Source organism: Dendrobium catenatum, unplaced genomic scaffold, assembly GCF_001605985.2.
Source record: "Dendrobium catenatum unplaced genomic scaffold, ASM160598v2 fragScaff_scaffold_1468, whole genome shotgun sequence".
NCBI lineage: Eukaryota > Viridiplantae > Streptophyta > Magnoliopsida > Asparagales > Orchidaceae > Dendrobium > Dendrobium catenatum.
Window position 1 is genome coordinate 977663 of NW_021319930.1, and position 27789 is coordinate 1005451.

A 27789-nucleotide genomic window follows, 5' to 3' on the forward strand; every position below is an offset into this window, starting at 1 on the left:
GCGTCCAACCGGCTCAGGTGCCGGGCCTAACATTACCCCCCTCCACAAGTACCACCTTGTCCTCAAGGTGGAAAGCAGGAAACTGCTCTGCAATCCTCTCCTGGCTCCAAGTGGCCTCATAGTCTGGAGGGCCGCTCACCCAATCTTCACCTCCTTTTCCCCCTTCTCATTGATGCACACCTTCTACCGCTAGAGGCTCCAATGTCACTTCCATGTCCTCCCTCAATGTGCTGTGGCAGCTCTGGGCTCACTGCATGCTCCCCACCCACTCTCTTCAATGTGAGACATGAAAAACGGGGTGTATTCTGGCTGTTGGAGAAAGCCTCAATCTATAGGCCACCTCTCCAATTTCTCCCCACTTCAAAAGGGCCAAAATACCTTCTGCAAGCTTCTCATTTCTCCTTGGGACACAGTCCTCTGCCGGTATGGTCGGAGCTTCAATAGACCTTGTCCCCAACTGCAAACTGTATATCTCTCCTTTTGCCGTCCGCCTGCTTCTTCATAAGTTGCTGGGCTCTAAGTAAATGCCTCTTGAGCTCTTCCAACACCTGATCTCTTTCCTTCAAATGCTGATCCACTGCAGATACTGGAGTACTACTATGGCTGTAGGTACCAAATGTGGGGTGTCGTCCCATTAACACCTTAAAAGTGTCATCTTGGTAGCCGAGTGAAAGAGGTATTGTACAGTATTTGCTCAAGCTAGCCATTTGGCCCACTGCTTTGGTGTTTCAGACACAAAAACCTCAAGTATGTCTCCAAGCTCCTATTCACCACCTCGTCTCCCATCAGTCTATGGATAGTAGGCTGTGCTCCTCTTCAGTACTGTTCCCTGCATCCTAAATAGCTCCCTCCAAAAATGGCTCAGGAACACCTTGTCCCTATCAGAAATAATGGACTTGGTACCCCATGCAGGCGGACTATCTCCCTCACAATGCTGCTGCTACAGACCCGCTGTGTACGGGTGTCTCAAGGGAATGAAATGAGCATATTTGCTCAGCCTGTCGACCACTCAAGTATAACTGTGTTAGCCTTCTGATTTTGGGAGCCCATCAATGAAATCCATAGTAATCTCCTCCCAAACCTTCTCTGGTAGGGCCAGAGGCTGTAGTATCCCCTGGTGCCATTCGTCAGGTACTTGCTCCGCTGGCAAATATTCACACTTTCGCCACCATCTCCTTACATCTTTCCTCATCCCCTTCCAGTACAATTCAGCAGCTAACTGGCTATAAAGTTTTTTGCACTCCTGAATGCCTCCTATGGCACTCCCATGAAACTCCTTGTAGCAGCTGGGGAATGTGGATGGAAAGACATTGAATCACACTCCTTCCCTGATAGTACAGTCTTTCTCCACAACTGAGTAGCCTGGGGGCTGTTCCCATCTGATAACACATCTTCTTTGATTTTCCTTAGCTCCTCATTCTGAATGCTCTCCTCCTTGATGCTCCCCAATCTATCAGTACTGGTACTGATACAGCAATCCCCTGGGAGCTCCCCCATACAGTGTGATAATGCATCCGCTGCCTTATTCTCTAGTCCCGGCCGATAGTGGATCTCAAAATCATATCCCAGCAGCTTGGACAACCACTCTGATGCTCCCTTTGTACCATCCTCTGCTCTAACAGTACTTTAGGCTCCTCTGACCAGTCTGACAATAAGTGTCTGCCCAATAAGTTAGGTTCCCCTTCTGGATGGCCAGTACAATAGCCATCAGCTCTCTCTCGTAGACAGACTTCAGCCTTGCCGGGACGACAATACTTGACTGAAGAAGCTATGGGCCTGTGGTTCTGCTCAACACTGCCCCAATCCATAGCCTGAAGCATCTGTCTCCACAAACACCTGATTGAAGTCTGGCAGAGCAAGCACTTGCCGTTGTCATGGCCTTTCAGCTTCTCAAAAGCCTCTGAAGCTGCTTCCCCCATAAGAATTGTCCTTCTTCAACTGCTCTTGTCAGTGGCCACGCTATGGTGCTGTATCCCCTCAAGAACCTCCTGTAGTAGCATGTCAGTCCAAGAATCCTCTGAGCCCCTCAAGGTCTTGGGTTGAGGCCATGCCAGCATCGCCTCTATCTTTGGACTGATCTGCAGAAAATCCCTCCTGGGATATCAGTGCCCTAGGTACTCCACCCGTGCCTGGGCGAAGTCACACTTCTTGAAGTTGGCCTCAGCTGATGCTCCCTCAGCACACCAACACCACTCTCAGGTGCTCTAGGTGTTCCTCCTCAGTCCTGCCTATAGATTAGAATGCCATCAAAAAATACCAACACAAACCGCGGAGGTGTTGGCTTGAAGATCCAGTTCATCAAGGCGCGGGAATGTGCAGGCGCGATTGGTGAGGCCAAAAGGCATCACCAGAAACTCGTAGTGGCCCTCATGAGTCCTGAAGGCCGTCTTTCTGCACATCTTCCTTCCTCATCTATCTGGTGGTAGCCTGACTTCAGATCGACCTTGGTGAACAAGGCTGCTCCATGTAGCTCATCCATCAACTCGTCAATCACAGGGTAGGAAACTTATCAGGCACAGTCTCCTTGTTTGAGAGCCTCTATAATCACACGAACCTCCAACTCCTATCCTTCTCTTTCACAAGCAGAACTGGACTAGAGAAGGGACTCACACTGGGCTGGATGATCCCTCCTTCTAGCATTTCTCCACCAACTTCTCATTCTCATCTTTCTGCACCTGAGGGTATCTTTAAGGCCTCACACTGATAGGGGATACTCCCTCTTTCAAGATAATATGGTGCTCCTGCTCTCTGTCTAGTGGTAGTCCCACCGGAGGTTGGAACACATCCTCAAATTCCTGCATAAGAGGCTGAACCAACGCGGGAATGGGCTTTTCCTCCCCCCTCCTGCTCCTCCAGGCTCTGCCAACTCCACAAGGAATCCTCCTCTTCCTCATGGATGATTTTCACCATTGATCGGAGTGACACTCCAGTCTGGACATCCTGGTTCCCTTTCAGCTTCACCCTCTTCCCCTCTACAATCAGCCCATTCACCATGGTCCCCGGTTCACCTTTGGTTTCACTAAGGTCTGTAGCCACTTCATGCCCAAATGACATATGTGCTACCCAACTTCACGGGTAGGAAGTCCTCTACACCCTGATCTCCTGTTGCTCCATCTCCACCCCTTTGCAGATCCCGGTGCTGGACTCAATCTTCCCTGCCCCATCATCACCCCATAACTCCTGTCTCAGTAGACTCCATCCCAAGCTCCTCCGTCACCTGGTGGATATGAAATTGTGGGTTGCCCCACTGTCAATCAGAACCACCACCTCCCTTCCAAGGATCTTCACCTTCACCTTCATCGTATGGCTAGGAGTAAATCCCATCACAGAATTGAGGGAGACCTCGGCTACCTCCAACTGGGGATCACTCTGCTCCTCATCAGAATCATCACCCCTTTCAGGCGGCCTCGTCTATAATAGAGCGGTGAGAGCCCAAAGGGCGCGATCCTTGCACCTGTGCCCTGGAACAAACTTCTCCTCACATCTGAAACAAAGGCCCTTGGCCCTCTTCTCCTGCATCTCCTCCTCAGTCAATTTTTTGAAGCTTCCAGCAGATCTGGTCACCCCGCTCTTCTCCTTTCACTCTTCTAGGGAATAGGGCCTTGCCCTTTTGGAGCGCAAGTAGAACCAAAACCTAGATCTCCAAATAAGATTCAAATTCCAGATAACCCTAATTCCCCCCTCATCTCCCTAATTAAACATGAAAGGAGTATTACAAAAGACCTAAATACCCCTTTTAATTCAAATTTTCCCTCCCACAATTGGAAATTGACTCCAAGTGGGCCCCTCAGCTTTTCCGCCCCCCTCCCTGTTCGCCTAGCTTCCGCCTGGTGTAGACCAGGATCGGTCCAGGTTGGACCGGTCCAGCCGGCTCAGGTGCCGGCCTAACAAGGTGTTATCTAATTTTGATTTAAGAATAATTGTCATTATACAAGATGTTGATGATATTTTTAAAATGTATTATATATTTAAGTACAAATAATCACTAGTCACTAAAATGATATATATATGAAAAAAATTTTCTGCGCTTTTACCTTTAAGATTGCACCCCCTAAAAATTAAGGTTGGTTCCACCTGTTTGACATTGTAGGGGTGATTGGATCCAATCTTTTACATCTCTTCATGACTTTCCTATTGTAGTTAGAATCTAATAAGATGTTAGTTTCCTTACATGGCTTTCCAAGTGTAGCTGGAATCAGATTTTTGATTGATTTCCTTCTACTGCTTTACTAGTATGGATGTACTCGATTTTCTGTTTCTTTGTTACCTTAGCTTGGCGTCATAGCAAATATTGAATAACTGATGTTTTGGTCTGGGAGTTTTTTTTAATGGGTAAAAAGTCACGACAAATGAAGGTGGCAAGATCATATTAGATTTTTGTTCAGCTTATGATTTTTTAATTGCTAATACATTATTTAAGAAAAAGAATGAGCATCTCATCACTTATAAAAATGGATATAGTAACACTCAGATTGACTATTTTCTTATAAGAAAGTTAGATCATTTAGATTGCAAAGCTTGTAAAGTTATTCCGAGTGAAAATTTATGTACTCAACATCGATTATTAGTTTTGGACTTTAAAATAAAGAGACAGAAAATAAAAAATAAAGTGAAATGATATTCTAGAATTAGATGGGGGCATTTAAAGAATATCAACAAAAAAATTTTTAAGAGTAAGATTTTAGATCATAAGATTTTGTTTGTGCATGAGGATACTAATGTTATGTTGGAAAAAGTAGCTAGTTATATTAAAAATATTGTAAAAGATGTGCTTGGAGTTTTGAAAGAAAAAGCTCCTAATAGTAAAAATAGTTGGTGGTGGAATCCAAATGTACAAGATAAGATTAAAATAAAAAAATTTGTTATAAAAATTAGTTTAATTTTTAAAAACTCTGATAATTGAGAAAGATATAAAGAGGCACATAAGAAATCTAAGAAAGCAATTTGCGATGCAAAGATCTTAGCTTTTAGTGATTTATATAATAGATTAAATACTAAGGAGGGAGAAAAATATATGTATAAGTTAGTCAAACAAAGAGATAAGAGTAGTAAGGATTTAGTTTAAGTGAAGTGTATTAAGGATGAAAATCAAAATATACTTTTCTTAGAAGATGATATTCAATAAAGATGGATGAGATATTTTGCTAAACTTTTTCATGAAAAATGTGACAATACGATTGACTATAGCGAGTTATGGAGCATAGGCTGCGGCGTAATACTAATGTTTCTAAAAATCAAATTGGATTCATGCCGGGTAGGTCGACTATGTAAGCCATACATTTATTAAGAGGTTTGATGGAGAAATATAGAGAAAATAAGGAGGATCTATATATGATATTTATTGATTTTGAAAAAGCATATGATAAAGTTCTAAGAGAAGTGCTATGGAGAGTTCTTGGAAAGAAAGGAGTTAATAACGCTTATATTCAAATCATTAAAGATATGTATGCATGAGCTATTACTTGTGTTCAAACCTATGATGCACCGACACTTCTCTTGAATGAGGCGTGCAGTGTCCGACACGTACCCAAAACGTCACGCGTCCGACACTCTTTCGACACGTGTCGGACACGCCGAAAATGTGTCCGACTAAAAAATATTATATACAAATTGGAAAAGCATGTCCGACACGCGTATCTTAAAAACTTTACGATTTTTTTTAAATATAATTTCTTGTATTTAAAATTTTTATTTATTTAAAATATAAAAACTAAATTTCTTATTTTCTATCCATAACACCAAATCAATCACTCGCACTTAATACCCCATTCATTGAATATTCTCTTTTTCATTTCTCTTTGGCAGTGAAGGTATTTTTATCTTCTCTCTTAATGACTGATAAACGACATGACACCCGACTCTCGACATCCTAATATTAATCATTTTAAACATAAATTCTAATTAAATGGCTTATTTTTTCTAAATTATTTTTAAAATTATACTTAATTTTCATACAATATTTTTTAAAATATAAAAACTATATGCCGTGTCCAACCCGTGTCTGTGTCCTGTATTTTTAATAATTGACTTGTCACGTGTCCGTGTCGTCGTGTTCGTTTTTGTGCATCATAGGTTCAAATGCAAGGTAGTTTGACCAAGTATTTCCTTATTTCGGTTGGGTTACATCAAGGATCAGCTTTAAGCCCATATCTTGCTTTAGTCATGGATGTTCTCACTAGACATTTGCAAGAGGATGTATCTTGGTGTATACTTTTTGCTGATGATATTATTCTTGTTGATAAGACTAGAGATGGAGTTGAAGGTAAACTTGAATTATGGAGGTCAACCTTAGCTTAGAGATAGGATACGAAATGAGCATATACGTGAAAAGGTTGGAGTAGCTCCAGTAGAAGATAAAATTAGAGAGAATCGCCTTAGATGGTTTGGTCACATAAAACGGCAGCCTTTCGATGACTCGGTTAGGAAAGTAGATATATTAGATTTGACTTATGTTAAGAAAGGTAGAGGCAGACCTAAAAAGAGTTGGTTAGAAAATATTAGAAATGATCTTCCTTTATTAGATTTAAACGAGAATATGGCTTTTAATTGGACAAAATGGAGAAAAAAGATTCATGTAGCCGACCCACGTAGTGGAATAAAGGCTTGATGATGTTGTTGTGGTAAAAAGTCACTCTTTTATTTGTATGTTTTTTTGTCAGATTTTATGAAGCTACCAAATATAAGTCAGTTTTGATTATAAATAAAGGTTCTCTAGGCATGGAAAATTCAGACTATGGTTTAATAAAATTTAAATTTTATAACTAACTTATGCATGTTATAGAATGTTAATTCTTTGAGCACGCTGCAAGTGTTGAAGACAACTTTCTTGGGAGTGCTTGCAAAATTCTGAGTGCTTGCATCTAATGTATGGCTGTCCACTAGAGCTATAACAATATGAAATACATATTACACGGTGCATGAGTGTCTTTTATGAATTCCACAAGAGTATCCTTGACCAAATTTACATGTCACATCTCTAATGCTATGGATTCTGGGTTGGACATTACTTGAAGCTATTATTTGTTCCACTTCACATGTGTGGATGCTTGATAGGCTTCTAAGCATAGTGCCTTTGATTATATAAGCAGTCAAAGCTTCCATGCATTTTCATATTCCTCTTTTAAGATGTAAGAACACCACTTCTTCTATTGTAACGGAGTTGAGAAAAAAAAAAGGCTAAAAAAATGAACGTTGTTTTGTTCACTTCATAAATCATTAAATTGCTTGCACTATGGACCATTTAGTCCTAATTTTGTGTGCTTGTCCTTATGGTTAACAACCAGAATGTCCTCAATAAACTTTATTGGTGTTTCATGTTTTAGGCTTCATTTGGAACAACTTTCTTATTGATTTCTAAAGCAGTTTTCTAGTACAAAAATTTTTAGTTCGAAAATTTTTGTACAAAAAAGCTGCTTTAGAAAGCAGTAAGAAAACTGTCCCAAACAAAACCATAAAGATCAATGCAGCTGCATTACAGATTTATATCAGTTTATGGTCTGGTCGGATTGTTGATTTTTGTTCTCTTTGTGCTTGTTCACAGCAATGGGTTTCAGAAAGTGGATAAGATCAAGGAGCCTAATAGACAGAGCAAGCAGTTGGAGGAGCTTACCGGGAAAATGAGGGAGTGCAAGCGGTATGCATTCTGGTTTTTCCAGCTCATTTTCTTGATTTGTAGTTATCAGGCTTTGTTCTACAATGTGCTCGCATGATTGGATTATCTTGTTTTTCCTAATACAATCATGGTGCCCGTTCTTATCCATAATGTATCCCGATAAACTAGACTAAACATAACAGCATGTTTTGCAGTTTTTTAAAGATATGCAGTTTTTTTAGGTATGAATGTACCTTTTTGTGTCCTAAACAAAATGTGGCCTTTTTTAACAGCCTTATAAAGGAATTTGATCGTGAAATTAAGGAAGCAGAGAGTAGTAATCCACCTGAGGTCAATAAGCAGCTCAATGACAGGAAGCAATCCATGGTTTGCCAGCTGTTTATTCATACCCATATGCTTTTGCATTTTTCTCTTGTACATGTAGTCATTTTTAACAACATTTTGTGCAGATCAAGGAGCTAAACTCATATGTGGCCCTCAGGAAGACGTAAGTGAAGGATGCTTGTTGCATTGTTCCTTTTTTCCATCCTATACAATGAAACTGAACATTTCTCATTTGTGTAGATGTCAAATTTTCTGAAAGGTTAAGAGCAATGCTTCTTAAGCTACTGATGATTACGTTTAATTATCAATTTCTTGCATAACCCTTCCACTATTTTTAGTTATTTCATTTTTTAAATTTATTTCTTGTATTAGTTAAAAAAACCTTAATTTTTTAAAATGTTTAAGAATAAACTCTATTACTAAAGGAAAATAGAACTTTTCCTTTCAAATATTTAGTAAAACTTAGGTGACCCCAAAATAGGCAAAATGATGATGATGAGCTTTCTTTGTGTCAGAAGCATAGTTTTCAAACTGTCTAAATTGATCCATCCTAATCAGTCGCTTCTGATATATTATAGTCCATTCTGATCCAAAATAAACTAGTTAGTATCAGTTTCATATTTTCCCATGACAGGATCTACTCTTTTAGCATTTTTTTATTAATGCCTTAATGGTCCTACTTTTATTATCTAAATTTTGTGTTTGACAATTTTATTATTATGTTTTATCATTATTTTCCACATCCCAACTCCCTAGGATCTACCAACAATGTTTTATCTTATTCCGCTTCATCCTTATTTTTCTTGTCCCAACTTTGAAGGATCTATTAGCAAAATCTTGTTGTACTATATAGCCAATTCCAAACGGATTCAAACCAAGGGCTTGAATATGTTTTTACATGCACCAGTCTACCAAGACACAAATATTCTTTTACCTATATAGGACAATTTTAGTTTAACCAATTTGTATATAACAAAAATGTTACATTGCATCATAAGTCAATTGTTAGGCCTATGATTAAGAATTGAAGCTTGAGAAATGAATTTCATATTTATGTTTAGGTCTATGACAAATTTTTAGTACCTTCTATTTTTTATTGAGTCAATGATGATTGGCCCGAAAGAAGGCCTGTAGCATGGCATTTGGATGATGCAGCAACATTTGGATGAAATTATAGTTCACGAGTTCAAACAATGACTAGGATGACGAATGGAGGAAACAAAAATGTATAGCATTTTTGGTGGGGTCAAGCCAACCACTAGAGGAATCAACCAAAAGTTTGTGGGGAGCAGTCTTGAAACATTCAAGAAGTTATAGGGAGCATCAACACCTAAAAAATTATCACTTTAAGATTCTCTTTATATTAGATGGCCAGCTCTTCTTATACTCTCCATGATTCTACGAGTTATACCCCATTTTTAGGTATCATCTATCCACTACGGGTAATTTTAGTTTTTTTTTAAATTATAAGTAGAGATATATTATAGTGTTTTAATATAATGAGGATTATTTTTAAGTTTTTGAAATTAAGTCTTAAGTCATATTCTTTGTGGTTAGTCTTTTTCCTCTCTAGTGAGAGATGACAACTTGTTATCATTAAGCTCGTAGTTTATTATTCCAATGCCTAAATTGTTGCCTTCTTTTCTTCACATCCACATCCCTTAGCACCATTATTCAACCTCAATGTCTAATTCAAAAACTTTTATCCTCTACCAAAGTTCTCGCTAACATTTTCTTCTAGAACACTAATCCAAGCAATAATTGCCATCTTAATCTTATGCTTATTATTTCTTTGTGCCAACTCCAAGTCTCATATGTTCCTTCTATCATAACCTTATATTTTTTACTCTAAACCTCAAACTATCCATTTGCCCTTTTCATTAAGTCCAATGCAAGGAGGAACTCATGGGTGTCTTTGGAATACCTACCATTCAACCGAAAAGGCACCTAAATCTCTTTGCCCATTTACGTGGACCCTTGTCACCATCCTCTTTGCCCACTTAAGTGACTTGGATGATTAAAATTACACCCCACGCTTCACCAAGTTTTGATTGTGATTATTGGGCTGGAGTAGATGACTTGCTGATGGAAAATTGGGCGGTGCTTCTTAACCAAATAGTAACACCTGCAAAAATGGTTCTATATATTTTATTAGAGTAGTACACCAATAATCATACTTCATAATTCATTTAATCAATAGCAAATTAGATGTTATTGGAATCTTGCAAGGCTCTTTTGTGAGGTTGATGATAGCAAAGTGGATTTTTTTAAAAGAAAAAAGTTATATATTTAGTTAATGAAAAGAGTACAACACTAAATGATTGCATAAAATTTCTAGCTGCGAATGATAAAAATAAAATACGCTTAAGGATCACTTGGTAACGAAGTAAATGCTCATTTGCCAGAAGAGAATAACCCCACAAGTCCTCATTTCAAATGTCTTGCTTGAAGATTGGTAAACGTAATAGATTTTCTTTTTATTTTTGCCTCTTCTGGCATAATAAATTGGAAACCTATCTGCTAGTTTTTAAATTAGAAATACGAACATCAGAGTTATAAGGCTAAGAATCTAGATTACCAATATCCCAAGCAACATGATGATTATCAAGAGTTAATATAATATGATGATTAATAATCTCGTATGAAGATGTGTTGCCGATCACCTCCATTGGGTTAGCATCCAAGGAAAGACTCTAAATTCAAGATATTATCTAAGCTTGATTCATAATTTTTTGTGCAAATCATGTCAGAAGTAGTAAGAATTACAACTATTCTATTTGGAAAAAGATTTTTTGTCAATTGAATGCTCCCTAGTATCTTGATTGTTGGGATATTTTCATAATTTCGGTGATCCCCAAAGCATCCTATGACATTGGGACTAAAATTTTTGCAAGAATAATGTGAAGGAATACCTTTATATTCTGCCTTATGCCATTATCCTTAAGCAATGGAACATATCAAAAACTCCTTTTCCAAAGGGATAATAACATCAATTTCTTCTAGGACCCTAGACACTGATGGCATGATAGCTTTGCAGTAGTACTATCCACTTGAAATGATTTATAAAAGTAACCCAAACTGAAGTAATAGGTGGTTAGTCAGAATAATCAAAGTGTCGTGAAAACTTAAGCATCTGTATCAGAAAACCATCAACATTATATGATCTCCTTGAGAACTGTCTTGAATAGTTACTTCTACGGATAATTTGATAAGAAAATGATGAGAATTAATATGTTTTGTTGGAAATCTTCAATCAATGTCAAATCATATATGAATTTAATAACAATTTTAATTTTTGGATGAAACAAGGAATTTGTCAATAAGAGTGAAAGAGAAAGGGATGCCAACTTAGAGATCTCATGAGAAAATGAGAGGTATGCTTATCATTGAAGTTAGATGGAAGCTTATAATGAGTTGGTATTAAACTTCATTGAAAATAGAAGAAAATGATTCGAGGAGGTAGGATGATCTTTCTTCCCCCCAATAGCCTAAACAAAAGAGTGAGGAGCACAAGTGGAAGGATATTATACAACAATTGATGTCCTTGGTGCAAGATCATTGTGGATACCTCGCAATGCAAGATCACCAGAAGAATAGTTGGGTAAAGAAGAATGGAATCCTAACCAATGGATTTATTTGAAATTAGAGGAAGTAAAAAGTGCAAGGTTGTATGCTAGAGGAAGAGAAAAAGTTAATAGGCAATTAGAAGGTTTCCACCCCAAACATCGAGGCCAAAAATGAAGAGCCAACTAAGAGGGTCAGGGACACAAGGGGAAAGTTGATGGAGCCTTATGCGATATGTGGCACATACCCTAGAGCATGTCGAGCAAGGGTTGAAAGTATGTTAAGGTTCCTTGCCCACGAGCACTCGGACAAACGGAGTGTGAGGTTGAGCCCTAATGATTTCCATAGTGATGAGGAAGGATCAATGTTAAAGGGGTAAAGAGAGGTATGTACCTTGTGGCTTGAATTCTTGGGATTCCAAAGAAATTTGAGAACTCTTCCATTGATGGAGAATTAAGAAAAAGGCAAAAGAGATGGTTTGAGGGTTGGAGTGAGTAGTTTAGGGTTAGGTTAGAAGGTGTAGATAAGCTTTAGAATTGGATGCAAATAACTAATGGGTATAATGTCAAGTTTGGCAATGATTTCTTAGATTATGATTTTGGAAATGAAAGATTGTTAAGAGCTTTGCTTGATGAAAGCTTTTTCTCGGAATCTTAGGATTGAATGATAGTGTTAGGGACTATGTGAGGATGTGGATAAAGGGAAAATGATAGTGATTTAGGTGTTGAAATGATAAACTGCACTCTAAATAGGGTTTAGTTGTCAAAAAGAGGAAGAAGGTTGACCACCAAGTAGCCAAGGAAGGTGAATTTTATTTCTTTTCAAAACTCTAGAATAATCCTCTTTCAATCAAGTTCCTCATAATATGTTTATCCTCATTGTGAAGTTATAAGTTATGGGGACATAATTGGCTTAAAATGGAACACAACTTTGTGAATTATAGAGAGTGGAGGAGCTGGCCAACTAACATCAAGGGCATTTTGATGTGATTATTTTGGAGGGTGTTGATGCTCTCTAGACTTTCATTTGCATGTTCCAAGGCTGCTCCATAAGAATTTTTGGTTAATTTCTCTCCTGATTGTCTTAGCTCCCCAAAATATCGAAAAGGTTTGACTTGGTCTCCTTCTTCGGCTGCCCTTTGCATCATGTGATCTTATGAGCTATATTTTCTCCCAAATGATAATGTAGCCATCATAATGTTGTATTAGAGGCTTCTAATTTGGCCCAGTCATTGTGACTGGGCCAAAATAGTTAAGCCAAAAGGTTTATCCTCATTGTGACTGGCCCAGAGCATAAAAAATGTACCAAATACATAAAAGGAAAATGCAAGAAAAAAGAAAATATTCCAAATGAACTTATATGCATCATGTGAGATCCTAAATATAAGTATGAAATTTATTTCTCTAGCTTCAATTCTTAGTCATATATCTAGTAATTGGCATATGATGCATAACATAAGAAAATATCTATTACCTTCTATAGATTTTTGTCTACATATTACTTAGATCCACTCTCTGTAGAAATATGATAATTTGTTCATCCATTTAATATAATCAATTAAATTACTAAAAAAATTAATATTATCTAATATTATTAGAATTTTTTGTACAAATAATTATTATTTCAACTGCATGCTACATTACTTGCTCACAATTTAGGACATAAACTAAAATGAGTATATGTATTAGTCATCCAGATTTTTCTATAAAAAGATGGAAGAAATTAATGATATATTATTATTTGAAATTATTTCAATTTATAATTTTTTTATACGTCTTTTTATTTGAAATTATTCCAAAATACAAGCACAATTAAAAGATTGTGGTTACCAAGCTGGCTTTGAGACATAGGCATATGGTGGTAATGCCCCTTATTTTAATAATTATTGCGACTCATAACCAAGATTTTATGGGCCCATAAAATAGCCTCCTATCTTGAAAATTATTTCTATTTTGGTTTTTGTTAATTTTTTTTAATGTAATTAAAAAAAAGTAATTTTAGTAGAGAAAAATAACTTAAACTGAACATCTAAACTAGCGAAACAATTTAAACCATATGAAAAATTAAATTTTGCCAAAGGCTGAAAATGAAACTAAAATCCTTTTATTGGAAGACCTTAATTTTGTATGTCATGATTTTGGTTTGAGGAAGCTGCTCAAATTTCTCTGGCTCTTTTGCTTAACTATTTTGGATGGTTGGTAAAATTACACCTAATGAATTTAATTCCAGGGCCAGCTCTAGCAATACCATAGAACAAATTTTGTCCTGTGCTGAGTTTGGCGGTGTACTGTAGTTGATACTCAGTAGCCTATTAAAGTTGATGCTTTCCTTAGCATGTAACCCAATCACATTTTCTGACTCAGAATTTTTTATACTATTCATCTTTATTTGATGTAATTAATAAATGGATGGAGAATAATTTGTGATGATAGTTGAGTTCATAGTGCTGAACAGACGAAGTCAGAATTTGTTGGTATTTAATGTTTCTTTGTTGATAGATTAATAATTGCTCTGGAGTAAGATGTGCTTACTCACGGTAATTGGTTTTATATGATCCCTTTCAAACTAAATGAAACTGCCTTTTGAAATTTATATCATAGTTATTGATCAAGAAAATATTAAGTATGAGTAGAATTTGTCAACTCATTAAACTATTTATCAGAAAATGTTTCTAAATGATGTTTGTATATAATCCACATAATGAATTTTGGGAGGAAGGATTAGGGGGAGGGCACTATCAAATTATTGACTCGATTTTGGAGCTACATATAATGAATAATGCTTTTTATTTTTTCTGACAATTCAGGTATATGAGTAGCCTAGGAAACAAAAGGATAGAGCTATTTGAGTTGGGCGGTGGAAGCGGTGACCCTACAACTGACGAGAATGTTCAACTGGCATCAAGTGAGAGACGACATCCCTCTATTATTAGTTTATGTCTGTCTGTTATGTTTGAAACGTTCCTTTTCTTGTATAAAAATTTTGGATCGCTTGTGAACTTTTATAGGTCCAGTTGCACAAATGGTAAGGAATTTTAACCAACTAAGGTCAAAACATATGAGGATAAATGACTTCTCTTTCATTCTCTCTTTTGAAAAATGAGGAAATTTTTAGCCGCTCCTAATGTTTGAACCTTGGTGTAGCCTTGTTGCCTATAATGAAGAAAATAAAACTATTATGGTGTTCTACAAGATGCTTAATCTTAAATGAGCAAAGGAATAAGACTTTAGGAGCCGAAAAGTCTATTATTAAGATAATCAATCATCTAACACAGCTTGTTTCATTAAATAAATCAATAAAAAAAATTGTCATCATATGCTAAATTTTGCCAAGCTTTGTTTTATGCTTTTATCAAGTTGGACTTCAGCTATTTTATAAAAAGAATGTTCTTAAATTCTTGTGTATTAATTTGATAAGATGAATGCTATCATGTGGTGATTTTAGCTTGAAGGCACGCATAGTTAAATATGCAGTTGGCAAATTAAGTCGGATAATACAAATCATCATTGAATGTGTTGCCAAGTCATGAAGGCCTTAATATGTAGAGGTCTGCCCTTGAATTTCTTGCTCAACTTGCATTAATAATTTAATAATTGTATCAAACATAGGTAAAAAGCATTATAATGATGTATAACTAGCAAGGCCCTTTAACAAAGGGGGGGGGGCGGGGTTTTGGGATGCTCCTAGCTCTTTCTCGCACTATTGTTCTCTAATTTCTCTTTTTTATGTAAGTTGTCCTTAATATGTATGCTTGCTTGCTTTGGCTTCCTACATATCTCCTTTCTTATCCTTCCCACTGTGCATTCTTCTTTTCCATCCACTGTGATTTGATTGGATCTATCTAATTGATGACTTCAATATATGGATTATGAGTCCAAGGATGCATTCCCTATCCTCATTGTCTTTGAACACACATACACACACACACACACACAATATATATATATATATATATATATATCTATATATATATTATGAATAATATTATTATATATATTTATATATACTAGGTCTGCGAGGGGGGGTTGAGATGCTCCAGCCTTTTTTCGTGACTTTTGTTCTCTAATTTCTCCTGATTTATGTAGGTTGGCTTTAATATGTATGCTTGCTTGCTTTGGCTTCTTCCATCTCTCCTTTCTTATCCTTCCCACTGCGTATTCTTCTTTTCCTCCACCGCATTGATTGGGCTCTTATCTAATTGATGACTTCAATATATGGATATGAGCCCAAGGGATGCATTCCCTGTCCTTCAGTTGTCTATGAACATATATATATATAATTATATATATATATATATATATATTCTTTTGCGCCCATTAGGCTGGATGAAGTTTTTTATAGGTTTGCTTTGTTGTTTTGAACACTAGCCAATGTTTGGATCTCCTAGAAAGTTTTGAACTTGATATGAAAGGTTTTCTTTGAGATTTTTTAAGTGCATTAATATATCTTTCTGTTCTGTGTAGAATAGCCCATTTGGCTTGGTGTATTTAGTTCCTTGTGTAGCATTAGTGAAGCATATAACACGGTGATAGCTAAAGTTATAAAGAGCAGCACGTGCATGAATGTAATTTAGTAGAATGGTTATAAAAGGTGTGGTCATGCATCTTACCCATCCACAAATAATTAGGATTGTGGAGGAGATTGGGGCAACCTCAAAACAAATTTTCTTGGTGAGGTCTCTACACTGCAAACAGAAATCACATACAACCAAATAAAGGGCTTTGGAACTAGGGCTAGTCTGTCAAGGCATCACATGTGGTATCCATGGCTACTAAAAGTAAAGATTAAGGAGGTGAACTTATAGGAGAAAAATTGAAAGAATATGACTAACAATTGATAGATCATACCTGTTAATGGCGAATAGCGCACCATGGCGCAAAGGTCCCTTTGGAGCCATGGCGCATAGCGCACGGTGCGGCGCGCGCCATTTTGAACATGACGCAAACTATATAAAAATTATAAAATAATAAGCATGAATATGAAATATTATTAAAAAAGAAAGACAACCATAACATATATAAGTTCGACTAAGTAACATCCAAATATCTCATAATTCAAATATTATAATCTTTTTTAAAAAAATCAAATAAAAATTTAATCTACTCTTATTGGGAATCATCATCATCAGCAAATGTTAAAAAAGCTTCATTATCTTCATCAACATTGTCTCCTATTTTATAATCCTCTTCATCACCCTCCTCATACTCATTCTCAATAGCAACGTCATGTCTAATTGAAGATTCCTTCTCTTTTCCTTTAGATCTTTTCCGAATATTATTGCTTTTATCATAAACACCAGTAGCCTTAGCAACACTTGTCCAAGTTAAATCTTCATCTCCAGCAATAAAGTCATTTTCTTCACAGACTCATCATCTAATTTTCCTTTTAGCCATTCATTTGCATCATCTATCTCAGTCGAAGAAATTGGATCAATGACATCACGATGATTGATTCTCCGAATCAGTGCTCTATTATATTTCACATAAACTAAATCCTGTAAGTGACCATGATCCAATTTGCTTCTTCGTTTGCTATGAAACTGCAATTAAAATATTATTACATTACTATATTATGAACATATATAAAAAATCAACACATATATTGTAAAATACTTACATGTTCAAAAATACTTCAATTGTGTTCGCATCCAGATGAACTACATGTTAGACTTAGGACTTTGATAGCAAAGCTTTGTAAATTGGGAGCTCCTTGTCTATATGTCAACCACTAATCAGCTGTAAGAAATGAATTTTTTTTTCAATATTATATAGCAAATTAGTCTTAGTTTTTTTGTAAATAATGATACCTGGAGATCGGTTAGTTCTTTGTCTTACAGCTGGAGGAATATCAAATAGTCCTTCAACCATAGTGTATAAACTTAATTCATTACTGATTTTATCTTCTTCAGATACATCTTGAGATAATCTTCCAATATATTGGTAAAGACCATCAGCTATTTCCTTATCCTTGGCAATATCAGGGTTATTGAAGAAATATTCAGGATTTAAAAAATATCCTGCTGCATATAGTGGCCGGTGTATTTGCACTTCTCATCTTCTATCAATCATTTTAAAAATTTGATAATACTTATCACTGTTATTGAAGCTTGCAGCAATTGCCTCTTTTGCTCTATCAATTGCTTCATATATGTAAGCCATTGGGGGCTTCTTCTCTCCATCAATTAATCTAAGAACCTTTAATAAAGGACCAGCTATTTTTAAGGCATACAATGTAGTGTTTCAAAATGATTGTTGTAAGATTGTATGTTGAGATTGTTTTGCTTTAGCCTCTTTCGCATAAGGACCCAAGATAAATTCCTCACAAGTAAACATTTTCTTAAAATTCAGTTGTTGTTGATGAAAACGTTGTAAAGTTAAGAAAGATGTTGCAAAACGAGTCTTTGCGGGTTTGAGAAGTGCTCTTTGATTTGTGCACCTTCTCATTAACTCAAGTAAGTGAGGCATAGAATATATAAAATTGTGTACTACCACTGCTTTCTCAAAGCATCGCCTTAGCCTTTGAATTTTGAAAATGTCCTCCATTATTAAATCCAAACAGTGAGCAGCACGAGGAGTCCAATAAATGTAAGGATATTTGTCCATCAATAATTTTTCTATTATGTCATTATAATTTAAGTTAAGATATATACAAATTCTTCATGAATAACACAACTTTAGAATAAAGTTGTGACAAACCTGTAAGAATATTTTCGGATGCATTATCAGTGACCACTTGGATCACATTATGTGGTCCAATAACCTCGATGTACTTGCAAAAAGTTCAAACATTTTCACAGTATTTTTGGAAAAAGAACTAGCATCAATTTATTCTATGAATGCGCTACCTCTTGGATAATTAATCAGAAAATTGATTAAGCTTTTCCCATTCCTCAACGTCCATCCATCTGTCATTAGAGAACAACCATATTGTACACAATCTTCTTGATGGCGTCCCAATAGCTCATGTGTATGTTCAACCTCTTTCTTCAAACAAGTAACTCGTACTTTATGATAACTAGGAGTTTTCATACCGGGTCCAAACTGCCCAAGTGCTTTCACCATAGCAAGGAAACTATCATAGTTCACAGCATTAAATGGAATCCCAACATCATACATCCATCTACTGAATACTTAAATAGCCCTTCCCCTCATTTCTTTTTTAGCTGCATTCATTTCTTTGTTAAACTGACATTTTCTATGCTTTACTACATCCTCAGGATTTGGTGTAAGAAAAGTATCTAATGGACCTTTAAGTCATAATGTTTTCAATATAGATGTAGATGTCGATCCTTGACTAGATGTGTTAGATTTATTTGTCCGTAATATTTTGGATGGTTTAGCAACTAAAATATTATCTGTCATCACATCAAAGTCTTCTCCTCCTTCAGCAAGGTTGACATTTGATATGTCATTAAACTATTCATTTAATTTTTTTTTTTTCAATATAGATGCCTTAATTTCAGATTTCACGTGGTCGGGACAGTTAGAGTAAGGCATTGCATTCCTAAAACCCCCAACGAGGTGTTGTTTGTGGCGTGTAATTCCTCCTTTTGTTATTTTACCACAAAAAATGCATGTCACACTGTTGTTGTCAGATTCATTTGTTAGTATAACATATTTTCATGCTGGATCTTTTTTTAAAGATTGAACTTAATCTGACATTTTATGATCACCTAAAAGCAAACAAATTTATATTAAAAAATATAATATTGTTCAAGAAACATAATATGCGGGCTGTCGGGGGTCCAATGGGGCGCTGCCCCCTGGCAGGGTTAAGGGGCAGCGCCCTTGCGGGGGTTTTCGGGGGCAGCGCCCTTACGGGGGTTTCCGGGGGCAGTGCCCCGGAACAAAATTTATTTGTAAGAGTAATTTTGAATTTCATTTGTATGGAAAGATACCGAGCGGTATCGAGTGTGTACCTAGTTGTACCGAGCGGTACCAAGCATGTACCGAGCGGTACGGAGCAGGTACCGAGGGGTACCGAGCATTTACATAGCGGTACGGAGCGGTATTGAGCAAGATTTTAAAAGACGAAATCGAGAATCGAGGCGAGGCATAAGCCTCGAGGTGGATCGAGGCATAAGCCTCAAAACGATTAAAATAAATTAATTTAAAATTATAAATAATGATAAAAAATAACAAAATATTATGTCAACTATGAATTTGAAGATTGATTTTAAGATAATATTACTGGAATACAAGATTTAAAATAAACTCACTTAAAAATAAAACATCCCCGTAGGATCAAGATCCAAATAGACTCATCATCACTTTGATTGTCTTCAAAAGAATCTTCATAATTAATATCAAAATCATCCTCAAACTCTTCTTCATTTATAATATTTTTTTTATTATCTCTTATATCAGTTAATATTTCATTAGCTCTAAAATGAAATAATATTAACATATAAAATAATTCATTATATTTAAGAATATCTTTAAATTTTTTTGAAGCTCCAATCTTACTTTGTTTCTTTTTTTTATATACTTGAATAGTTGCTTCATTGTCTTCTTCATTGATATGAGTTTCTCCTTCTGCTTCAACTTCAGAAACATCAACATTTTTAGGAGTAACCCATTCATCATCAGATTGTAACTCATCAACGAGCAAATGGTCAATTTCATTCTCAATATTTCCTTGATTCTACAATTTGAGATGTCTATCTTTCAGTTTTTGGTTAAACATAACATAAATTAGTTTGTTCATTCGATCTGCCGCCAATCAATTTCTTCTCTTTGTATGAATTTGATTAAGGATACTCCAATTATGCTCGCATGCAATTATAAATACACAAACTATAAACATACCAGGAGATCGTGTTTTGTAGCATACTTGTGCTGCTCTATATCCAAATATTCCCTTCTTCATATGAAAATTCTCAAATTGATCATTCACTTTGAGATAGTCTTCTTCAGAAATGAGTTTGTCCATATATGCATACAAATCATTTTTCACCTCTTCGTCAACATGAAAATTCTTATCATAATGAAATTGGGGGTTTAAATAGTACGCAGCAGCATGTAAGTGTTGGTGTAATTGTCGATCCCACTTTTTATCTATAATATCCCATATTTCTTTGTAGGCACTTTCTTGACCTCCCAATTCTTTTGCAATGTCTTCTTTAGCCCTATTCATTGCTTCATAAATAAATCTCATAGCCGGGGCCCTCTCACCATCAACCATTCTAAGCACCTTTACTAATGGTCATGTTCTCTTCAAAGCATAATTTTTACTGCGCCAAAATGAATCGTCTTTCATAACAATCTTTTTAACTTGTTTTCCTTCTTGTTTTTTGGCCCATAAACTTTTATTCCACTCTTCAAAAGCAAACATTGCTTCCAAAGGTTGTCTTAACTCCTTGAATCTTTGCAATGTTAAATATGCAATAGCAAATCTTGTAACACCAGGTCTAATAATTTTCTTGTCAGTGAATTTTCTCATCAAGCTGAGTACCCAAGAATGATTGTATATAAACTTACTAATGTATTTGGCCTTAAATATGGCTGATTTATGTTGAGGCAACTGTCCCAACCTCTCAAGCATTAAGTCAATACAATGTGCAACACAAGGAGTCCAATAAAGGTGAGGCCTCTTCTCCATTAACATTCTTCCTGCAGCTTTGTATGCAGTTGCATTATCAATAACAACCTGTACTATTAAGGCATCTCCCACTTCCTCCACAACTTCATCCAATATTTCAAATAATAATTGTGCATCCTTTACAAAGCTTGAAGCATCTACTGATTTGAGAAAAAATGTTCCATATGGATTGTTGACCAATAAATTAATGATATTTCTGTGTCGAATATCTGACCAACCATCTGACATTATTGTCACTCATGTCTCAATCCAAGTCTTCTTAATATCATCCACCATTTTTGAAGTTGTTTTAACCTCCTCATTCAACATCCAAGTCCTCAGCTCATACATGCTTGGAAGTTGTAGTCATCTTCCATAGCTTCCAACGGATCGTAACATATTGATCCATGACGGACTCCTAACAACATTAAATAGAATCTCATTTTCATAGATAAATCAGGCGATATCCAAACAAAATCTGTTCCTGAGTTCTTTTGTAGCTGTAGGAGGCTAAAGATCCTGAGTATTTATGTTATCCTCATCATCAATATTTATCATAAATCTATCCATAGGATCCCGAGTGCCTCGGTTAGAAGAAACTAGATGGCTTCCACTACTGGAACCTTCATGCTGTGATTCATAGTAAGAAGAGTTTCCTATCATCTCTTCCATATTTCTTTGTGTGACTTTCTTTGTGGTGGCAAATTTCTTTAAATAATCTGTACATTCTTTTTTCACCTCATCAGATACTTTTGCACATGGTCCCATATTGACATGAGTGCAGGCTAGATGATCCTTCAACTTCTTGACGCCACCAATTATACGTTTCTCACAGAAATTACATTTCATATAAACATATCCCTTCTTCGCACCTTCGCCTAACACTTCAACTTGAGTTTCATATTTTCACGCAGGATCTTTCCTTCTTGTGCCACTAGTCATGTTAATAATTTATAGAAATAAATAATCAACATCAAATAGGACAGATTTTAATAATTATTTGTACTACCAATAATAAGACAACATGAATATAACAATATACCGGTATGCCGGGGGTCCAAGGGGCGCTGCCTCTTGGTGGGGTTCGACCTACGGGTCAAGGGGCAGCGCCCCTGCGGGGGTTTCTGGGGGCACCTCCCCAGGAACAAAATTTTATTATAAGAGTAATTTTAAAATTCTGCTTGTTGTATATGCTCAATACTGAGCGGTACCGAGCATGTACCGCTCGGTACCGAGCAGTACTAGCTCGGTATCGAGCATGAACGGAGCGGTACCGAGCATGTATATGCTTGGTACTGAGCATGTACTGAGCGGACGAATGAAAGAAAGCCGAATCAGAAGTTATTCAAGCTTTCGTTACTGCACGTCAAAGTCAAGGCCCACAACACCGCTCATCTGCTCTTCCGACCTAACCGAGGCCTGAACGTTTCCTGCACTTACAACTTCGGCTTCGTTTCCTGCTTTCGAAACCGTTATTGCTTTCGGCTTCGTTTCCTGCGTCGTCTCCTTCCGGCTTCGTCTCCTTCCCTCACGGCTTCGCCTCTTTCCCTCACGGCTTCGCCTCCAGTTTTCCTTTCAATTCTCACAGGAAGCCCTAATCCTATACGCGAATACGCGAACACGAATCGGCTGCGTCGTATTTACATATATACCAAAGAAAAAATTTCAAGGCGGTGCCTCGTACTGTCTCGAGGCGTTACGCTCTGATGTGTACGCCTCGTGCGAAAAAATTGTTGGCTTCGTTGGATGGTTAGAGGCTTAAGCCCCGATACGCATGACTTCCTCCTCGACTTGAGGCACGACTCAATGCGGATGCCTCGTCCGCTTTTTTAATGGTTGGTACCGAGCGTGTACCTAGCGGTACCGAGCATGTACCTAGCGGTACCGGGCATGTACATAGCGGTACGAGCGGTATCCAGCATATACATAGCAGTATTGAACATTTACTTAGCGGTATCAAGCATGTACCTAGCGGTACCGAGTATACCTGTTAAGTTGTAAATTCTTGTAAGAAATAGTCGTGCAAAACAACAGAGCTGTGCGGAATAGACAGAGGTTGCAAATCGGAGTCAACTTGTTAGATTTTTTATTGGAACAGACGAAGGCGAGGGCGGATTTGGCGGAAGCACTGCTCTGCGGGACGATTCGGCGGAAACAACGACTTTAACTTCGGGACAAATTCGGCAGAAGCAGCGAATGCAGCAAATAGAAAACAGAAAGCCTTCCACTTCGGGACAGATTCAACGATTTCGACTTAGGGACTGCGGGATGTGTTCGGCTGAAGCAGCAAACAGAAAATCTTTCGTGAAATTAGGGCAACGAATAGTCGTTTATCTTAAAATATAGATATATTTTTAAATATAAAAAATATTCATAGTATACTGAAATTTAAAAACAATTTGGCGCATTATTTTCGTTGTGCGCAATGCGCCATGGCTCACATGTGGCGCAAATAGCACGCGCTATTTTAAACACATGCGCCTCGCCATGAACATGGCGCTGTAGGTGTGCCGCGCCGGGCCAACTATGTGATAGATCATCTTGGTGAGTTTATTACCATAGATCTAAGCTGGGTCCATCACACGGTAGATGCCAATTCAACCTTTTAGAATTAAACCATAACGTGTGGGGTAACTGCTCATATAGTAAGATGGATTCTTTTTTTACTAAACATTTGGTTATATACCGCTCGTACTTGGGTAAATCACTTGATCAAAACATTTGGCTAAATCTTAGTGCTTACACATTGTCCATTATATCCTCTCAAAAAAGTAGCCTAACATCTCAAATATGTCTTTAGCTCCACAGTTTTAGAGGAGCTTCTTTGTATGGAGAACCAAATACGGGAGCAGCTTCTTGCATTACGCAAGCATTACTTGCGCTGACCTATCTGATATTTAAGGTTTAATTTTTAGCTCTAGTACATACAGCTTGTGTTAAATCAGCCTGGTTGTCCAAGTGGCATCTTATGGACTAAAGCTAGGCAAATGTTTTACATATAAGCTCAGCTCATCTGCTGAGGGCTATCCAGTGTCATGTCATTTTAAAAAGTTTTATTTTCCCATATTTAATACTGATTTTTTTTTTCGCTATGTTTGTTTAAAACTCTTGTAACTTTTGTCAAATATTTTAGATGGAAAACTACAGATCTGACGTTGAGAATTTGTATCCATAGTCAGAAGTTTTTAACCTGATCTGGTTTCAATTGCTTATTTAATATTTTTGCTCAAATAAATTGTGGAGACTGCTTCGTATGCAGCTATGTCAAATCAAGAGCTAATAACTGCTGGCACGAAGAGGATGGAAGAAACTGATCAGGCGATTGAGCGGTCAAAAGTGGTACTTTATGTGCTCCAAAGATCTTTTTTGCTAATAGTTCGCTTTACCATGCTTTTCTAAATTGAAAGATTTTGTTGGTAGGTTGTGGAACAAACAATCGAAGTGGGAACACAGACAGCAGCAAATTTGAAGGGCCAAGTAAGTAGGCTTTAAAAAGCATCTATTTTTCTGAGGTAACGGATGGATCTGGTGGTGTATATAATTGAGGAGCTCTCTTGGTCCCCTTGTCATTTCTTGGCCATGCTTCTTTATGATGTAGACTGAGCAAATGGGCCGCATTGTGAATGATCTTGACACAGTCCAGTTTACTATAAAGAAGGCAACTCAACTTGTGAAAGAGATTGGCAGGCAGGTCGTTCCATGGCCTCTGAACTCCAATATTCATTTTTTATTTTTAATCATGTTCTCTCCTGGTTTTTCTTTGATGTCCTGACTTTTAATTTTTTTCTTGCAGGTTGCAACTGATAAATGCATCATGTTTTTCTTGTTCTTAGTTGTTTGTGGTGTAATTGCAATCATTATTGTGAAGGTACTGTCTTTATTTCATATTTTACTTAAAGTCGTAGACTCTTAAGTTAAAATTTTTCATTTTAATGCATGTATACTATTCTATGTTTTAGCAACTCGAGCAGTGGATTAGAGTCAAATACGTTGTGTGAGGGCTCATTTGGTTGCTTGCAAATGGAAAATATTGATTTTGTTTTCACTCATTGTGAGCGAAAAATGAAATCATCATTTCTGAAGGAATTTTGAGATGGCTTGTTGAGTTTGAATTTAGCAAATTTCATCAATTTTTTAAATATGTTTTTTAACTTCAAGCAATCAAATGAGCTCTAAATAGAATTGAGATGCACTAGCACCTCTCGTAACCCTACCTTATTTCTTGCTGTTGACTGGAACTTAAAGCTTCTGTACACCCTTCTTGGGCCTCAACTGAGTCCTAAAAAGCTTGTTTTAAATTCCAAAGTTCTATGTTTTCAATTTCTGCCACTTAACGGTCGTTTTAGAAATCTTCTTTCTGTAGGTTTGCCATAAAGCATGCACGCATGCATGTATCATTGTTCTAATCTCATATACATTTTACATGTGTAGATCGTAAATCCACACAATAAGAATATTAGAGATATCCCTGGGCTCGCACCACCAGCTCAAACTTCAAGGAAACTACTGTCAACAATTCCTTTGGTAGGAAACCTTCAATATTTCTAAAGAAGATTATTTTCCTGGAGGCGTTTTCTGGAGTGTCCTCACCGCGGTGCTTATGCATGCAGAGATTCAGTTGAGTGATAATTTGTTCTCAGTTTAGTATCTTTTTGTGCTCCTTAAATTCCGTAATATAGCTTCCATCATCTTCATTGTGGTGATTCAGAAGACTGCCGAGGAAACATTGTGGATTATATATTACTAATTTTTCTCAAGATTGTCTGTCTTTTCATTTGTGTATTCTTTAGACCAACCAATGTATGAAGATATTATAACCTACAGGCTTTGATTTGTGAATGATGAGCTAATTCCTGTGTTTAATTGCATGTGTTTCATATGTCTGCATCTAGACAATATTGCAACAGTATGTTGGACCTTTAGATGACGGTATTAGTAATAGATGAGTATGATCACATGTGGCTCATGGTCAAGATTTATATAGGACCAGACTTTATTGGTCTATGGTTAGGTCGACCTGTTTGGGTGAGGTTGGGTGGTTGTGGCCTTTTGATTGTTGATAAAAAAAAATATTGGAATGCTCATAGCAGTAATGCCAGTATTGTAGTTGTAGGAGCTTTTCTGTTGTCAGGAGGTGCGTTCTTTATGCCCGGGACCCCAGATGAGTCCAACCTTTAGTGGGGGGTGGGGACCTTCAACTGATTCTTGTCTCTTGATCTTGATGGATAGGGCTCCAGTCGAGATGAGCTGTCTTTACCTTTTGAGTCTTAATGATTTGATATTTATTTTCAATTGTGTAATTTGAGAATATCTATTAAAAGATCTTCTTGGATGCCAACTAGAGGTAGTGTGTCATCAGTTGAAGATAATAATTTGGTTCTAAGCACTGAAAAGACAACCCAACCCCTTTTGGATTTTCTTAGTTAGGAAAACAAGTTATCATCAATTGACTGAATTAGAATTATTCTCTCTGATTTATAATAAAAAGCTCAGTTATTGAGCTAACTCAAATTTATTGAATTAGGCTCAAAGTTAACCTCAAGTTTGATTAATGAATAACTCAAATTCAATGCGTCTCATTTGTGCCTTTAATGTCAAGAGATTGAGTTACTTCATTGTGAAATGAAATATCACCTGTGTAATGAGCCATGATGTCTGGACCACCTATAGACTAATCAAGTATATTGAGTGAATCCATCAAGATGTAGGCTTAATTAAACCGAATAATATACATTTTAATGCTCTTTTTTTATCACTTGACCTTTTTCAATTATTTTTTTGTTCATCGCACTTATTTTTAAATTGTCACTTTCATAGCATAAAATTAATCCTAACTCTTCATGAAGTAATATGTGAATTAGAATTGAAACACCAAATAAAAGATTTTTTAGAAAACTTAAATGCTTTTGAAGAAGAATAAGAGAGAGGAACGAAGTGGGAGTTTGGAGTAAGAAGGGGAAGGAAGGAGATGAGAGAGAGAGAGAGAGAGAGAGAGAGAGAGAGAGTATGAGGGAGAGTTAGAGTAACATGAAGATAGTGAGTGAGTGAGGAAGAGAGGGAGATAGTTTTTTTGTGGAGTAAGAGGGAGAGACGAGGTATGGTGGGTTGAGAGAGTAAGGGGGAGGGAGATTGAGAGTGAGTGAGATTGATTTGTTTGGGATTTTTTGTTACCTATTATAGTCTATTACAACTATTTATAGACAATGAAAAAAAAAAAAACACCAATGAAAAAATAAAGCTACACAAGAATCTAAAGAAAGTACAATTGAAAAACTAACATAACTTTGGACCAATACCTAATAGAACTTCCTTGTGATTTTTATCCTTAACTTATCCCTTGTAATTTTTTTAAAATGAATTTTGTTTTATTTAGTTTCCCATGGCTAGCTAAAATTTTCTCTAGGCTTATGATATGTTAAAAATCATGTTTGCTTAAGATTAGATCTTAATTTCATGAATTATAAAATATTATTTTTAAATCCATCATTCTTAATTTAGTTTATGTATAAGCCTTGCATAAACTTAAAAATATAGTATGATATATAGCCTTGATAGAGGAATAGTGGAATAATTAGAGGATTTAAAATGAAATTCTACCATGCATAGACATATGGTGGATAGAGTCTGGGCATCTTAAGAAGATATAATCATTTTAGGTAAGAGAAATCTTAGATGGATAGTCTAATGATCTCGATAGATATGAAGAGTTT

General features: G+C 36.5%; 1 protein-coding gene across 1 annotated transcript in view; it reads left to right on the top strand.

Moving 5' to 3' along the window:
* Positions 1 to 25947, top strand: part of LOC110109977 (novel plant SNARE 13) — a 44366-nt gene extending 18419 nt beyond the window's left edge. Inside the window, exons 2-10 of the mRNA XM_020841234.2 lie at positions 7541 to 7633; positions 7885 to 7978; positions 8062 to 8099; positions 14307 to 14404; positions 24339 to 24418; positions 24500 to 24556; positions 24678 to 24770; positions 24873 to 24947; positions 25511 to 25947. Coding sequence (XP_020696893.1) covers positions 7541 to 7633; positions 7885 to 7978; positions 8062 to 8099; positions 14307 to 14404; positions 24339 to 24418; positions 24500 to 24556; positions 24678 to 24770; positions 24873 to 24947; positions 25511 to 25627 — 745 coding nt within the window. The 3' untranslated portion in view covers positions 25628 to 25947. The remainder of the gene's footprint in view (positions 1 to 7540; positions 7634 to 7884; positions 7979 to 8061; positions 8100 to 14306; positions 14405 to 24338; positions 24419 to 24499; positions 24557 to 24677; positions 24771 to 24872; positions 24948 to 25510) is intronic.
* The last annotated feature ends 1842 nt before the right edge of the window (positions 25948 to 27789 follow it).